Source organism: Entelurus aequoreus, linkage group LG08 (assembly GCF_033978785.1).
Source record: "Entelurus aequoreus isolate RoL-2023_Sb linkage group LG08, RoL_Eaeq_v1.1, whole genome shotgun sequence".
Taxonomy (NCBI): Eukaryota; Metazoa; Chordata; class Actinopteri; order Syngnathiformes; family Syngnathidae; genus Entelurus; species Entelurus aequoreus.
Window position 1 is genome coordinate 80,926,568 of NC_084738.1, and position 17,479 is coordinate 80,944,046.

Below are 17,479 nucleotides of genomic sequence, written 5' to 3' on the forward strand. Positions count from 1 at the left end.
TGTGATAAAGTTGATCAATAACCGAATATAATGCTAAAGTGTTAGTAATAATAATAAAATATGATTATAATATGAGTCTGCTGGTGACGTCCATGGGTCACATCAAGCTGTAATAATAATAATAAAATATGATGATGTTCCTCAGTCTGCTGGTGACGTCCATGGGTCACATCAAGCTGTAATAATAATAATAAAATATGATGATGTTCCTCAGTCTGCTGGTGACGTCCATGGGTCACATCAAGCTGTAATAATAATAATAAAATATGATGATGTTCCTCAGTCTGCTGGTGACGTCCATGGGTCACATCAAGCTGACGGACTTCGGTCTGTCCAAGGTGGGTCTGATGAACATGACCACCAACATCTACGAGGGTCACATCGAGAAAGACGCCAGAGAGTTCTCCGACAAGCAGGTGACCTCACACACACACTCACACACACACACACACACACACACACTCACACACACACACACACACACACTCACTCACACACACACACACACACACTCACACACACTCACACTCCCGCTGACGAGTCTGGCTTGCAGGTGTGCGGAACGCCGGAGTACATCGCCCCCGAGGTGATCCTGAGGCAAGGCTACGGCAAGCCAGTGGACTGGTGGGCCATGGGCATCATCCTCTACGAGTTCCTGGTGGGCTGCGTGCCCTTCTTCGGGGACACGCCCGAGGATCTGTTCGGACAGGTCATCAGCGGTCGGTGTCGCCGCCGCCGGTCTGGTCTTTTCTCTCACACCGCCGCCACTGACCCCTCCCTCTGCAGACCAGATCAACTGGCCCGAGGGGGAGGAAGCTCCGCCTCCTGACGCCCAGGAGATCATCACGCTGCTGCTCCGACAGAACCCTCTGGAGAGGATGGGCGCAGGTACCCTCAAAGACCTGACAAATGTTTAGAAACAAAGTAGAGTACATGATTATTATATTTACTCACTTTGTACACAAGAAATAATGGCTGCCGCATTCAATACTAACTCATATAGTTCTACATTCCCAAACTTTTTTTGTAAAAATTCAAATAAATACTTAAATATTGAATTTTAAAGCAATTTATCCATCAAATTGTACACTGTAAAAATTATTTTTATGCTACAAAAAACTGGTAGTAGCTCAGTTGCCAGAATTTTACTGTAAAAAAAATATTTTTATGCAAAAAAAAACAAAACTATAATTTTACTGTAAAAATTATTTCTATGCTAAAAAACAAACAAACTAGTAGCTCAGTTGCTAGAATTTTACTGTAAAAATTATTTTTATGCAAAAAAAAACTGGTAGCTCAGTTGCCAGACTTTTACTGTAAAGACGACTTTATGCTAAAAAGAAAAAAACAGTATCTCTGTTGCCAGAATTTTACTGTAAAAATGATTTTTATGCTAAAAATAAATGGTAGCCCAGTTGCCAGAATTTTACTGGAAAAATGATTTTTATGCTAAAAAAAAAAAAAAGTAGCTCAGTTTTTGACTGTAAAAATGATTGTTTTGCTAAAACAAAAACTGGTAGCTCAGTTGCCAGAATTTTACTGTAAAAAAAAGATTTTTATGCTAAAAAAGAAAACTAGAATTTTACTGTAAAAATTATTTTTATGCTAAAAAAAAACCTGGTAGCTCAGTTGCTAGAATTCTACTGTAAAAATGATTTTTATGCAAAAAAAAAAACAGGTAGCTCAGTTGCCAGAATTTTGACTGATAAAATTATTGTTTTGCTAAAACAAAAACTGGTAGCTCAGTTGCCAGAATTTTACTGTAAAAAAAAAGATTTTTATGCTAAAAAAGAAAACTGGAATTTTACTGTTAAAAAAAAATTTTATGCAAAAAAAACCAACTATAATTTTACTGTAAAAATTATTTCTATGCTAAAAAAAACTAACTAGTAGCTCAGGTGCCATATTTTTACTGTAAAAAATGATTTTATGCTAAAAAAAAACCTGGTAGCTCAGTTGCCAGACTTTTACTGTAAAGACTACTTTATGCTAAAAAGAAAAAAACAGTATCTCAGTTGCCAGAATTTTGACTGTAAAAATGATTGTTTTGCTAAAACAAAATCTGGTAGCTCAGTTGCCAGAATTTTACTGTAAAAAAAAAGATTTTTATGCTAAAAAAGAAAACTAGAATTTTACTGTAAAAAATATTTTTATGCGAAAAAAAACAACTATAATTTTACTGTAAAAATGATTTATTTGCTAAAAAAACAAACAAACTAGTAGCTCAGGTGCCATATTTTTACTGTAAAAATTATTGTTTTGCTAAAACAAAAACTACTAGCTCAGTTGCCAGAATTTTACTGTAAAAAAAAAGATTTTTATGCTAAAAAAGAAAACTGGAATTTTACTGTAAAAAAAATATTTTTATGCAAAAAAAAAACAACTATAATTTTACTGTAAAAATGATTTCTATGCTAAAAAAACAAACTAGTAGCTCAGGTGCCATATTTTTACTGTAAAAATTGATTTTTATGCTAAAAAAAAAACTGGTAGCTCAGTTTTACTGTAAAGACTACTTTATGCTAAAAAGAAAAAAACAGTATCTCAGTCGCCAGAATTTTACTGTAAAAATGATTTTTATGCTAAAAATAAATGGTATCCCAGTTGCCAGAATTTTACTGGAAAAATGATTTTTATGCTAAAAAAAAAAAAAAGGTAGCTCAGTTGCCAGAATTTTGACTGGAAAAATGATTTTTATGCTAAAAAATTTTTTTAAAAAAGGTAGCTCAGTTGCCAGAATTTTGACTGTAAAAATGATTGTTTTGCTAAAACAAAAAAATATTTTTATGCAAAAAAAACAACAACTATAATTTTACTGTAAAAAAGATTTCTATGCTAAAAAAAAAAAACTAGTAGCTCAGGTGCCATATTTTTACTGTAAAAAATGATTTTTATGCTAAAAAAAACCTGGTAGCTCAGTTGCCAGACTTTTACTGTAAAGACTACTTTATGCTAAAAAGAAAAAAACAGTATCTCAGTTGCCAGAATTTTACTGTAAAAATGATTTTTATGCTAAAAATAAATGGTAGCCCAGTTGCCAGAATTTTACTGGAAAAATGATTTTTATGCTAAAAAAAAAAAAAAAAAAAGGGTAGCTCAGTTGCCAGAATTTTGACTGTAAAAATGATTGTTTTGCTAAAACAAAAACTAGTAGCTCTGTTGCCAGAATTTTACTGTAAAAAAAAGATTTTTATACTAAAAAAGAAAACTGGAATTTTACTGTAAAAAAAATATTTTTATGCAAAAAAAAACCAACTATAATTTTACTGTAAAAATGATTTCTATGCTAAAAACAAACAAACTAGTAGCTCAGGTGCCATATTTTTACTGTAAAAAATGATTTTTATGCTAAAAAAAACCTGGTAGCTCAGTTGCCAGACTTTTACCGTAAAGACTATTTTATGCTAAAAAGAAAAAAACAGTATCTCAGTTGCCAGAATTTTACTGTAAAAATGATTTTTATGCTAAAAATAAATGGTAGCCCAGTTGCCAGAATTTTACTGGAAAAATGATTTTATGCTAAAAAAAAAAAAAAAAAAAGGTAGCTCAGTTGCCAGAATTTTGACTGTAAAAATGATTGTTTTGCTAAAACAAAAACTAGTAGCTCAGTTGCCAGAATTTTACTGTAAAAAAAAGATTTCTATGCTAAAAAAGAAAACTGGAATTTTACTGTAAAAAAAATATTTTTATGCAAAAAAAAAAACCAACTATAATTTTACTGTAAAAATTATTTCTATGCTAAAAAACAAACAAACTATTAGCTCTGGTGCCATATTTTTACTGTAAAAAATTATTTTTATGCTAAAAAAAAACTGCTACCTCAGTTGCCAGACTTTTACCGTAAAGACTACTTTATGCTAAAAAGAAAAAAAACAGTATCTCTGTTGCCAGAATTTTACTGTAAAAATGATTTTTATGCTAAAAATAAATGGTAGCCCAGTTGCCAGAATTTTACTGGAAAAATAATTATGCTAAAAAAAAAATGTAGCTCAGTTGCCAGAATTTTGACTGTAAAAATGATTGTTTTGCTAAAACAAAAACTGGTAGCTCAGTTGCCAGAATTTTACTGTAAAAAAATATGTTTATGCTAAAAAAGAAAACTACAATTTTACTGTAAAAAAAAAAGTATTTGTATGCAAAAAAAAACAACTATAATTTTACTGTAAAAATTATTTCTATGCTAAAAAAAAACAACTAGTAGCTCAGGTGCCATATTTTTACTGTAAAAAATGATTTTTATGCTAAAAAAAAACTAAACTGGTAGCTCAGTTGCCAGACTTTTACTGTAAAGACTACTTTATGCTAAAAAGAAAAAGCAGTATCTCAGTTGCCAGAATTTTACTGTAAAAATGATTTTTATGCTAAAAATAAATGGTAGCCCAGTTGCCAGAATTTTACTGTAAAAATGATTTTTATGCTAAAAAAAAAAAAAAAGGTAGCTCAGTTGCCAGAATTTTGACTGTAAAAATGATTGTTTTGCTAAAACAAAAACTAGTAGCTCAGTTGTCAGAATTTTACTGTAAAAAAAAGATTTTTATGCTAAAAAAGAAAACTGGAATTTTACTGTAAAAATTATTTTTAATGCTGAAAAAAAAAGGTAGGTCAGGTGCCAGAATTTTACGGTAAAAAATATTTTTATGCTGAAAAAAATGTTAGCTCAGTTACCAGAATTTTACTGTAAAAATGATTGTTATGCTAAAAAAACAAACTGGTAGTTCAGTTGCTAGAATTTAAATATAAAAATGATACTTATGCTAACAAAAACTGGTAGCTCAGTTGCCAGAATTTTGCTGTAAAAATGATTTTTATACTAAAAAAAAAAACTGGCAGCTCAGTTACCAGAATTTTACTGTAAAAATGATTTGTATGCTAAAAAGAAAAAAATCGTAGCTCAGTTGCCAGAATTTTAAAATAATTTTATGCTAGAAAAAAAAACGTATCTCAGTTGCCAGAATTTTACTGTAAAAAAAACTTGTATTGTTTTTCCATTTATGTAATAATAAAAAGTAACAACCATAGATTTGACAGTTAAAAAAAAGTGTCGTTATTTAATTTACAGGGCTGTAAAAAAAATTGATTTTCGAATGAATCGTGATTATTTGTAAGAATTGTACTGTAAAAATGGTATTTATGCTAAAAAAAAAAAAAAGGTTGCCAGAATGTTACTATAAAAAAAAAAACGATTTTTATGTAAAAAAAAAAAAAAAAACCTGTCAGAATTTTACTGTAAAAAATAACAAACTTTTTCTATGGGTGTAATAATTTAAAAAAATCACAACCGTGGATTTTACAGTAGAAAAAGTGGTACTCTTCTGCCATTTACTGGGCTGTCAAAAATGTTTTTATTTTTGAATGAATCACAATTCTTATTTGTTACGATTCTTAATTGATTGAAAAAAAATCAGAAATCGATAATTTTTTAATTATTCAATTTAATATTTTTGCCTTTATTAAGATTATTTAGAGCTGTTTATGTATTTTATGGAGGAATGTAGAATATAATCGTGTGGTGCCCAAATATTCACAGCCCTAGTACATATTGTGAACAATTTTACGGTAAAATTTAGGCAACTGAACTGTCAGGTTTTTACTGTATAATATACTTTTTTTTTTTTCTTTTTTTTTTTTATACAGTGTAGGTCAAAAATATACATAATAGTAAATAATTTCAACTTATATTTTTGTTCAAATATTATTCGCTGAAAAGGAGTTTGACAGCCCTGCACAAGGACTTTATTACACTTGAAATTGTACCGTGTCTTGGAGGGATTCACATGGCCCCATTCCTGGGTGGATCTCGCGTAAGAGGAAGAGTTGATCATTTTCCTCCTCAAAGCGCCACTCTACGTAGCAACTGACGCTGCGGTCACAGTTGGGAATCGCCACAAAACATTTTGAAAACATTCCACACTTTTACGCCTCAACCGTGTCACGTTTCACGTGTCAGGTAAACGGCCATTTTGGTTCTCATTTTTCCTTCGTTTTCCAATCAGAGTTGTGATTACTTTGGTGGGTAAAAAAAGGAGCCGTGTTAGACGCTCGGGGGGGTCGAACCTTGACAATCAGGTCGGCCAATTCTCCGCTCGGTAGAAAGTGTGCGCCGCGTCAGCGATGTTCCCGGAGTCACCTTTGTGGGAAAGCACGGTGTTGCGTCACGGAGCTGACAGGTTATTTAATGTCCACAGGTGGCGCCGGCGAGGTGAAGCAGCACTCCTTCTTCCACCACCTGGACTGGAACGGCCTCCTGCGGCAAAAAGCCGAGTTCATCCCCCAGCTGGAGTCCGAGGACGACACCAGCTACTTCGACAGTCCGTCTTTTCAACAAAAATAACTATTTTAAGCATGTAAAATATTAAAAAATGTCGTCTTTTCCTCCTCAGCTCGTTCGGAGCGTTACCACCACCTGGAGGCGGAGGAGGACGACACCAACGAGGAGGACTTCAACGTGGAGCTGAGACAGTTCTCCTCCTGTTCCCACCGCTTCTCCAAGGTAAAGACGCTAACTCATTATTTGGATTTAATCTGGATTATTATTATTATTCCTTACTTTCCCTCTGCGCTTGAACGCGATGACAAGTTATTCAAAGTTATTTCCATCCATCACCGGAGTTGCCATATTACTTGTGTATTGGACATTTTCTAATCAAGTAGTCAAACAAAATTGTCTTTCTTAGATTTATTTGAAAAGCTGGAGCCTCCCAAAAGTAGCAAGTATGGAAGTAAGGAGCGCTTTGCTCTTTTTTTACACTTTTTGGGAGGGGAAGAGAGCGTGTGACGCGACGACAACCCGCCGTTAGACAATAGGGCCCTGTTAACTGGGAGTGTTACTTTCAGGACTAAGTCACATTTGACCGTGGAATATTTGATGAATAGGTCAATGATTCATAACAACATTGATTTTGATTCATTATTATTTTTTCAGCAAAAAAAAAATTCCACTAAAATTCTTGGGAATCCAAAAGGGCCCCACTCATAAAAGTGTTAAAAATTAGTCATACATTTATTTTTTATTTTTTTTATTTTTTTTTTTTTATTTCAACGCTTGAATTTCGAGATCACCTTCAGATTTATCAGTCAATTATACGTTTTTATTATTTGTAATGTTTTTTTTTTAATTATTATTATTTGTTTTATGCCATTTTTGTCAAAGAAAACATGTTTTATAAGACGAAAACACAAAATAAGCAATATTTTCCTCTAAAATATTTCAAAGTGGAATATTTGATGTAAATTAATTGTGAAATAATTAATCATAACAACATTGATTTTAATTTATTATTGTTTTTTGAGCAATTGCAGTTTAAAAAAATAATAATAATGAAAATCCCACTAAAAGTTTTGGGGATCCACTCATAAAAGTGTTAAAAAAAAAAGTCATATATTTCAGGGTTTTTTTTAACTTTCAACGCTTAAATCTCTAGATGAAGTTCAGGGGCCGTACTTATCAAGCTTCTTAGAGTGCCATTTTACACTTAAAGGGAAACTTCGGTTTTTTTCAACCTGGGCCCTGTTTTCATAATTTTTTCTGTATATGTGAGTGCTGGATAAAACATTTTTTGAGGTCGCGCCAGTATTGAGCAGGGCAGGCAGCCTCCAGCCCAGCTAACGCTCGTACACAGGGCAACTGGCTCTCGTCAAAATTCGGCCTATAAACATGCATTTTTTTCACACTGACAGGCTCAGATAGTTACAATGAGTGTCCGACAACATACTAGAAAGGAGAAATTAACGTATGTCTCTACCTTTAGCTGGAGATCGCTGTTTGTTGTGAGCTGTGTCCAAATCTCACCACGCTACAAATCTCGTTCCGAAATCTCGCGATAACTCGCGACATCAAAATCAAATGCAATTTCATCCACGTCGTCCATATCAGGCAAAAATTCAGCCATGACAGACAAACAAACAAACTTTTCTATAAAACTAAAATAACAGTCTTCGGTAATCCAACAGAAAATCATCTCTCTTCACCTCAGTCAGGTAACTGTTTTTCCACCGGTGTTTTGTCGCGAGTTATCGCGAGATTTCGGAACGAGATTTGTAGCGTGGTGAGATTTGGACACAGCTCACAACAAACAGCGATCTCCAGCTAAAGGTAGAGACATACGTTAATTTCTCCTTTCTAGTATGTTGTCGGACACTCATTGTAACTATCTGAGCCTGTCAGTGTGAAAAAAATGCATGTTTATAGGCCGAATTTTGACGAGAGCCAGTTGCCCTGTGTACGAGCGTTAGCTGGGCTGGAGGCTGCCTGCCCTGCTCAATACTGGCGCGACCTCAAAAAATGTTTTATCCAGCACTCACATATACAGAAAAAATTATGAAAACAGGGCCCAGGTTGAAAAAAACCGAAGTTTCCCTTTAAGTCCTGAGAATTTGCGAAATTTAGTCCTACTCTCAAACTTAAGAATAAAAGCTTTTTATCAACGTTCTTAAGTCTAAGAATCACTCCTACTCTCCACGATATTTAAGAGACCTTCAGAGGTGTCTTAAGTGGTTAGGAGTTGCCAGCAGGGGATGGCACTGAGGCGAGAGAGACGTGCGCGAACGTTCAGGGAGCGGAACGATGTTCTGGATTTGTTTGATGACGAGCAGCTGATCAAACGGTATCGTTTAGACAGAGCGGGTATTATTTTTGTCACAGATTTAATACTTTTCGATTCCTTGTTGATTTCTGCATGTGGCTGCAGTGGGCTAGTATATATAGAGCCACCCACACCAGTTTCAAATTAGTTGCCTAATTAATGAATTGGAAAGAAAATTTTATGAGAGTAGCGTATGTGTGTGGCCGTGAGGTGAGTGACGTCAGTGAGTGTGTGGGCGAGAGAAGAGAGGGAGCGGTAGCGTGAGTGCCGGCGGGGACTAGTTTGTTTTGTATTATTTTTGTAGTTTATTGTCAAAATATACACTCCCATTGTCCACTTAAATATTTCCAAGATATTTCTTTATTCTTAGACAACGGATTCCCTTCCGTGATTGGTCATTTCTATGGACACAGAAATGACGTCACCTAAAATTGCGTTTACGGCACATAGTAATGTCATAATTCAGCTCTGAGTGTGACACTTAAGATTCAGTCCTACACTTCACTGAAAGTGTGAGTAAGACGCTTGATAACTAACTTTTAAGTGCAGCTTTCAGCGAAGAATTTATTTACTCTTAAGTCAACTCTTAGCAGACTTCTTAGGAGTAATTCTAAGAAGCTTGATAAGTACGGCCCCAGATCTCTCCGCCAATTGTAAATTTTTAGAAATTTTTTAAAATTTTGTTTTATGCCATTTTAGTCAAAGAAAATGTTGAACATGCAACATTTTTTGCCAAAAATATTTCAATATGTTTAATGTAAAGTAATTGGAACTTTGAATAGGTCAATAATTCATAACAGCATTGATTTTGATTCATTGTTATTTTTTGAGCAATGACACTTTAAAAAAAAAATCTCACTAAAATTCTTGGGAATCCAAAAGGGCCCCACTCATAAAAGTGTTAAAAATTAGTCATACATGATTTGATTAGATTTTTTTGATTTCAACGCTTGAATTTCGAGATCAACTTCAGATCTATCAGTCAATTATAAGTTTTTATTATTTTTAATGTTTTTTTAAATTATTATTATTTGTTTTATGCCATTTTTGTTAAAGAACATTTTTTTTTATCAAACGAAAACACAAAATATGCAATATTTTCCTCCAAAAATATTTAAAAGTGGAATATTTGATTTGAATTAATTGGAGCCTTCAATAGGTCAATAATTCATAACAACATTGATTTTATTGATTGTTTTGTGAGCAATTGCTGTTAAAAAAAAAAAAAATTATGAAAATCCCACTAAAATTTGAGTGTTTAAAAAAAAGTCATATATTTCTGTTTTTTTTTACTTTCAACGCTTAAATCTAGATAAAGTTCCGATCTATTGTACATTTGTAGACATTTTTTGTGTTTTTTTTCATTAGTTTTATGCCCTTTTAATCAAAGAAAATGTTGTTTTTTATATGGCCAACACGAAATACGCAACATTTTTTCCCAAAAATATTTCAATATATTTAATGTAAAGTAATTGGAGCTTTGAATATATAACATTTTGGGGGATCCACTCATAAGTGTTTAAAAAAGTCATATATATCTGTTTTTTGTTTACTTTCAACGCTTAAATCTCTAGATGAAGTTCAGATCTCTCCGCCAATTGTACATTTTTAGACATTTTTGGTGTTTTTTAAATTTTGTTTTATGCCATTTTAGTCAAAGAAAATGTTGAACATGCAACATTTTTTGCCAAAAATATTTCAATATGTTTAATGTAAAGTAATTGGAACTTTGAATAGGTCAATAATTCATAACAGCATTGATTTTGATTCATTGTTATTTTTTGAGCAATGACACTTTAAAAAAAAATCTCACTAAAATTCTTGGGAATCCAAAAGGGCCCCACTCATAAAAGTGTTAAAAATTAGTCATACATGATTTGATTTGATTTTTTTGATTTCAACGCTTGAATTTCGAGATCAACTTCAGATCTATCAGTCAATTATAAGTTTTTATTATTTTTGATGTTTTTTTAAATTATTATTATTTGTTTTATGCCATTTTTGTTAAAGAACTTTTTTTTTAATTAAACGAAAACACAAAATATGCAATATTTTCCTCCAAAAATATTTAAAAGTGGAATATTTGATTTGAATTAATTGGAGCCTTCAATAGGTCAATAATTCATAACAACATTGATTTTATTGATTGTTTTGTGAGCAATTGCTGTTAAAAAAAATAAAATTATGAAAATCCCAGTAAAATTTGAGTGTTTAAAAAAAAGTCATATATTTTTGTTTTTTTTTTACTTTCAACGCTTGAATCTAGATAAAGTTCCGATCTATTGTACATTTGTAGACATTTTTTGTGTTTTTTTTAATTAGTTTTATGCCCTTTTAATCAAAGAAAATGTTGTTTTTTATATGGCCAACACGAAATACGCAACATTTTTTCCCAAAAATATTTCAATATATTTAATGTAAAGTAATTGGAGCTTTGAATATACAACATTTTGGGGGATCCACTCATAAGTGTTTAAAAAAGTCATATATATCTGTTTTTTGTTTACTTTCAACGCTTAAATCTCTAGATGAAGTTCAGATCTCTCCGCCAATTGTACATTTTTAGACATTTTTGGTGTTTTTTAAATTTTGTTTTATGCCATTTTAGTCAAAGAAAATGTTGAACATGCAACATTTTTTGCCAAAAATATTTCAATATGTTTAATGTAAAGTAATTGGAACTTTGAATAGGTCAATAATTCATAACAGCATTGATTTTGATTCATTGTTATTTTTTGAGCAATGACACTTTAAAAAAAAATCTCACTAAAATTCTTGGGAATCCAAAAGGGCCCCACTCATAAAAGTGTTAAAAATTAGTCATACATGATTTGATTTGATTTTTTTGATTTCAACGCTTGAATTTCGAGATCAACTTCAGATCTATCAGTCAATTATAAGTTTTTATTATTTTTGATGTTTTTTTAAATTATTATTATTTGTTTTATGCCATTTTTGTTAAAGAACTTTTTTTTTAATTAAACGAAAACACAAAATATGCAATATTTTCCTCCAAAAATATTTAAAAGTGGAATATTTGATTTGAATTAATTGGAGCCTTCAATAGGTCAATAATTCATAACAACATTGATTTTATTGATTGTTTTGTGAGCAATTGCTGTTAAAAAAAATAAAATTATGAAAATCCCAGTAAAATTTGAGTGTTTAAAAAAAAGTCATATATTTTTGTTTTTTTTTTACTTTCAACGCTTGAATCTAGATAAAGTTCCGATCTATTGTACATTTGTAGACATTTTTTGTGTTTTTTTTAATTAGTTTTATGCCCTTTTAATCAAAGAAAATGTTGTTTTTTATATGGCCAACACGAAATACGCAACATTTTTTCCCAAAAATATTTCAATATATTTAATGTAAAGTAATTGGAGCTTTGAATATACAACATTTTGGGGGATCCACTCATAAGTGTTTAAAAAAGTCATATATATCTGTTTTTTGTTTACTTTCAACGCTTAAATCTCTAGATGAAGTTCAGATCTCTCCGCCAATTGTACATTTTTAGACATTTTTGGTGTTTTTTAAATTTTGTTTTATGCCATTTTAGTCAAAGACAATGTTGAACATGCAACATTTTTTGCCAAAAATATTTCAATATGTTTAATGTAAAGTAATTGGAACTTTGAATAGGTCAATAATTCATAACAGCATTGATTTTGATTCATTGTTATTTTTTGAGCAATGACACTTTAAAAAAAAAATCTCACTAAAATTCTTGGGAATCCAAAAGGGCCCCACTCATAAAAGTGTTAAAAATTAGTCATACATGATTTGATTAGATTTTTTTGATTTCAACGCTTGAATTTCGAGATCAACTTCAGATCTATCAGTCAATTATAAGTTTTTATTATTTTTAATGTTTTTTTAAATTATTATTATTTGTTTTATGCCATTTTTGTTAAAGAACATTTTTTTTAATTAAACGAAAACACAAAATGTGCAATATTTTCCTCCAAAAATATTTAAAAGTGGAATATTTGATTTGAATTAATTGGAGCCTTCAATAGGTCAATAATTCATAACAACATTGATTTTATTGATTGTTTTGTGAGCAATTGCTGTTAAAAAAAAAAAAATTATGAAAATCCCACTAAAATTGTGTTTAAAAAAAAGTCATATATTTCTGTTTTTTTTTTAACTTTCAACGCTTAAATCTAGATAAAGTTCCGATCTATTGTACATTTGTAGACATTTTTTGTGTTTTTTTTAATCAGTTTTATGCCCTTTTAATCAAAGAAAATGTTGTTTTTTATATGGCCAACACGAAATACGCAACATTTTTTCCCAAAAATATTTCAATATATTTAATGTAAAGTAATTGGAGCTTTGAATATATAACATTTTGGGGGATCCACTCATAAGTGTTTAAAAAAGTCATATATATCTGTTTTTTGTTTACTTTCAACGCTTAAATCTCTAGATGAAGTTCAGATCTCTCCGCCAATTGTACATTTTTAGACATTTTTGGTGTTTTTTAAATTTTGTTTTATGCCATTTTAGTCAAAGAAAATGTTGAACATGCAACATTTTTTGCCAAAAATATTTCAATATGTTTAATGTAAAGTAATTGGAACTTTGAATAGGTAAATAATTCATAACAGCATTGATTTTGATTCATTGTTATTTTTTGAGCAATGACACTTTAAAAAAAAATCTCACTAAAATTCTTGGGAATCCAAAAGGGCCCCACTCATAAAAGTGTTAAAAATTAGTCATACATGATTTGATTAGATTTTTTTGATTTCAACGCTTGAATTTCGAGATCAACTTCAGATCTATCAGTCAATTATAAGTTTTTATTATTTTTAATGTTTTTTTTAAATTATTATTAGTTGTTTTATGCCATTTTTGTTAAAGAAATTTTTTTTTTATTAAACGAAAACACAAAATATGCAATATTTTCCTCCAAAAATACTTAAAAGTGGAATATTTGATTTGAATTAATTGGAGCCTTCAATAGGTCAATAATTCATAACAACATTGATTTTATTGATTGTTTTGTGAGCAATTGCTGTTAAAAAAAAAAAAAATTCTGAAAATCCCACTAAAATTTGAGTGTTTAAAAAAAAGTCATATATTTCTGTTTTTTTTTTACTTTCAACGCTTAAATCTAGATAAAGTTCCGATCTATTGTACATTTGTAGACATTTTTTGTGTTTTTTTTCATTAGTTTTATGCCCTTTTAATCAAAGAAAATGTTGTTTTTTATATGGCCAACACGAAATACGCAACATTTTTTCCCAAAAATATTTCAATATATTTAATGTAAAGTAATTGGAGCTTTGAATATATAACATTTTGGGGGATCCACTCATAAGTGTTTAAAAAAGTCATATATATCTGTTTTTTGTTTACTTTCAACGCTTAAATCTCTAGATGAAGTTCAGATCTCTCCGCCAATTGTACATTTTTAGACATTTTTGGTGTTTTTTAAATTTTGTTTTATGCCATTTTAGTCAAAGAAAATGTTGAACATGCAACATTTTTTGCCAAAAATATTTCAACATGTTTAATGTAAAGTAATTGGAACTTTGAATAGGTAAATAATTCATAACAGCATTGATTTTGATTCATTGTTATTTTTTGAGCAATGACACTTTAAAAAAAAATCTCACTAAAATTCTTGGGAATCCAAAAGGGCCCCACTCATAAAAGTGTTAAAAATTAGTCATACATGATTTGATTAGATTTTTTTTATTTCAACGCTTGAATTTCGAGATCAACTTCAGATCTATCAGTCAATTATAAGTTTTTATTATTTTTAATGTTTTTTTTAAATTATTATTATTTGTTTTATGCCATTTTTGTTAAAGAAATTTTTTTTTTACTAAACGAAAACACAAAATATGCAATATTTTCCTCCAAAAATATTTCAAAGTGGAATATTTGATTTGAATTAATTGGAGCCTTCAATAGGTCAATAATTCATAACAACATTGATTTTATTGATGGTTTTGTGAGCAATTGCTGTTAAAAAAAAATAAAAATATGAAAATCCCACTAAAATTTGAGTGTTTAAAAAAAAGTCATATATTTCTGTTTTTTTTTCACTTTCAACGCTTAAATCTAGATAAAGTTCCGATCTATTGTACATTTGTAGACATTTTTTGTGTTTTTTTAAATTAGTTTTATGCCCTTTTAATCAAAGAAAATGTTGTTTTTTATATGGCCAACACGAAATACGCAACATTTTTTCCCAAAAATATTTCAATATATTTAATGTAAAGTAATTGGAGCTTTGAATATATAACATTTTGGGGGATCCACTCATAAGTGTTTAAAAAAGTCATATATATCTGTTTTTTTTTTACTTTCAACGCTTAAATCTCTAGATGAAGTTCAGATCTCTCCGCCAATTGTACATTTTTAGACATTTTTGGTGTTTTTTAAATTTTGTTTTATGCCATTTTAGTCAAAGAAAATGTTGAACATGCAACATTTTTTGCCAAAAATATTTCAATATGTTTAATGTAAAGTAATTGGAACTTTGAATAGGTCAATAATTCATAACAGCATTGATTTTGATTCATTGTTATTTTTTGAGCAATGACACTTTAAAAAAAAATCTCACTAAAATTCTTGGGAATCCAAAAGGGCCCCACTCATAAAAGTGTTAAAAATTAGTCATACATGATTTGATTTGATTTTTTTGATTTCAACGCTTGAATTTCGAGATCAACTTCAGATCTATCAGTCAATTATAAGTTTTTATTATTTTTAATGTTTTTTTAAATTATTATTATTTGTTTTATGCCATTTTTGTTAAAGAAAATTTTATTTTTATTAAACGAAAACACAAAATATGCAATATTTTCCTCCAAAAATACTTAAAAGTGGAATATTTGATTTGAATTAATTGGAGCCTTCAATAGGTCAATAATTCATAACAACATTGATTTTATTGATTGTTTTGTGAGCAATTGCTGTTAAAAAAAAAAAAATTATGAAAATCCCACTAAAATTTGAGTGTTTAAAAAAAAGTCATATATTTCTGTTTTTTTTTTACTTTCAACGCTTAAATCTAGATAAAGTTCCGATCTATTGTACATTTGTAGACATTTTTTGTGTTTTTTTAAATTAGTTTTATGCCCTTTTAATCAAAGAAAATGTTGTTTTTTATACGGCCAACACGAAATACGCAACATTTTTTCCCAAAAATATTTCAATATATTTAATGTAAAGTAATTGGAGCTTTGAATATACAACATTTTGGGGGATCCACTCATAAGTGTTTAAAAAAGTCATATATATCTGTTTTTTGTTTACTTTCAACGCTTAAATCTCTAGATGAAGTTCAGATCTCTCCGCCAATTGTACATTTTTAGACATTTTTGGTGTTTTTTTAATTTTGTTTTATGCCCTTTTAGTCAAAGAAAATGTTAAGTATGCAACATTTTTTCCCCAAAATATTTCAATATATTTAATGTAAAGTAATTGGAGCTTTGAATAGGTCAATAACTCATAACAACATTGATTTTGATTCATTATTGCTTTTATTAAACAAAAAAAACCAGCCTTCATGGCAACTTTGGGTTATTACTCTTTTATTCCACTTTTTATTCCATGTTTTATGTTTTTTATCTTTCCAATGTGCCGCGAGGCCGTCAAAAAGTATCCCCGGGTTGCACCGTGGTGATGTCATACTGCTCCCAGTCACCAGGGGGCGTACATGTTGTCATCTCAGGTCTACAGCAGTCTGGATCTGTCCCGTGGACTGGTGGAGGAGAAAGGGGACGCCGAGGACAAGAAGCCGGAAAGTCCGCTGACGGTGGACTCGCTCAGCTGGACTCCGGACTTCACGGAAATGTAAACAGAGCACGACGTCTAAAAAGATCTGGAAGGTTCTAAATGACCTTCTGGAACCACTTTCCGTCCTTAGGCCGTCCCTGTCCCAGTCCGTTGACGGCGACTCCTCCAGCCAGAGTCCCGGTCCGGCTCTGTTGCCAAAGTTCGCCATCTCGGCCGAGAGCGAGGCGGACGAGACTTCGGGTCTGGGCGAGCCCAGCAAGACCTGCTCCTCCATCGGGGAGCTACCGCCAGACGAGCCGGACGCCACCACGCCAGGGAGCACCCACAGCGGGGCCACGCTCTCAGGTACCGGATCTCTCTAGCCCAAACTTTTCAACTTTGGTAGTTTTCACCTTGACTATACAGAACTATAACAATGCCATTTCGGTAGAAGCTAAACTGAAATGCTAACAGTTAGCATGCTAGCCAGATAGCGTCAAGTAACAAAAAAATATGTGCTAAAAAAAAAATCTAGCATGCTAACAGTACTATGCTAACAATAGCATGCGTACAGTAAGCATTAGTGAAATACCAAAATATATAGCACTGTTAAATTGGGGGTGAGGGGGGAAAGCTTGAATGCTAATGTTAGCACATTAAAATGCTAACCGTAACATGCGTCAAGTACCAAAAAATATTATTCTGTAAACAATTGCATAGTTACAGTTAGCATTTTTCCAAACACCAAAATATATGGCATTGTAGTGTATACCTGTTAAATTACTTTCAAAAGCTAGCATGCTAATGTTAGATTGCTAAAATGCTAAATGTAACATGCATCAAGCACCAAATTATATTACTTGGAGGTGTGTACCTGAAACATTTGTTTAAATCGCTAGCATGCTAACGTTAGCTTGCAGCAAGTATCCAAATATGACAGAGGTGTATACCTACAAAATTAGCTGAAAAAATGTTAGCAAACGAACGTTAGCATGCTAACAGGTATCATTTGTCAAGTAACAAAATATTTGACGCCGAGGTGTGTATACCTGAAAAATTAGCTGAAAAAATGTTAGCAAACGAACGTTAGCATGCTAACAGGTATCATTTGTCAAGTAACAAAATATTTGACGTTGAGGTGTGTATACCTGAAA

The 17,479-nt window shown here is 31.1% G+C and overlaps 1 protein-coding gene across 1 annotated transcript in view; it reads left to right on the forward strand.

Moving 5' to 3' along the window:
* mast4 (microtubule associated serine/threonine kinase family member 4) overlaps positions 1–17,479 on the forward strand; it is a 55,791-nt gene that overhangs the window by 26,141 nt on the left and 12,171 nt on the right. Inside the window, exons 13-19 of the mRNA XM_062057389.1 lie at positions 284–416; positions 554–719; positions 787–888; positions 6,186–6,308; positions 6,381–6,490; positions 16,282–16,403; positions 16,477–16,691. Of these exons, the coding sequence (XP_061913373.1) occupies positions 284–416; positions 554–719; positions 787–888; positions 6,186–6,308; positions 6,381–6,490; positions 16,282–16,403; positions 16,477–16,691 (971 nt within the window). The remainder of the gene's footprint in view (positions 1–283; positions 417–553; positions 720–786; positions 889–6,185; positions 6,309–6,380; positions 6,491–16,281; positions 16,404–16,476; positions 16,692–17,479) is intronic.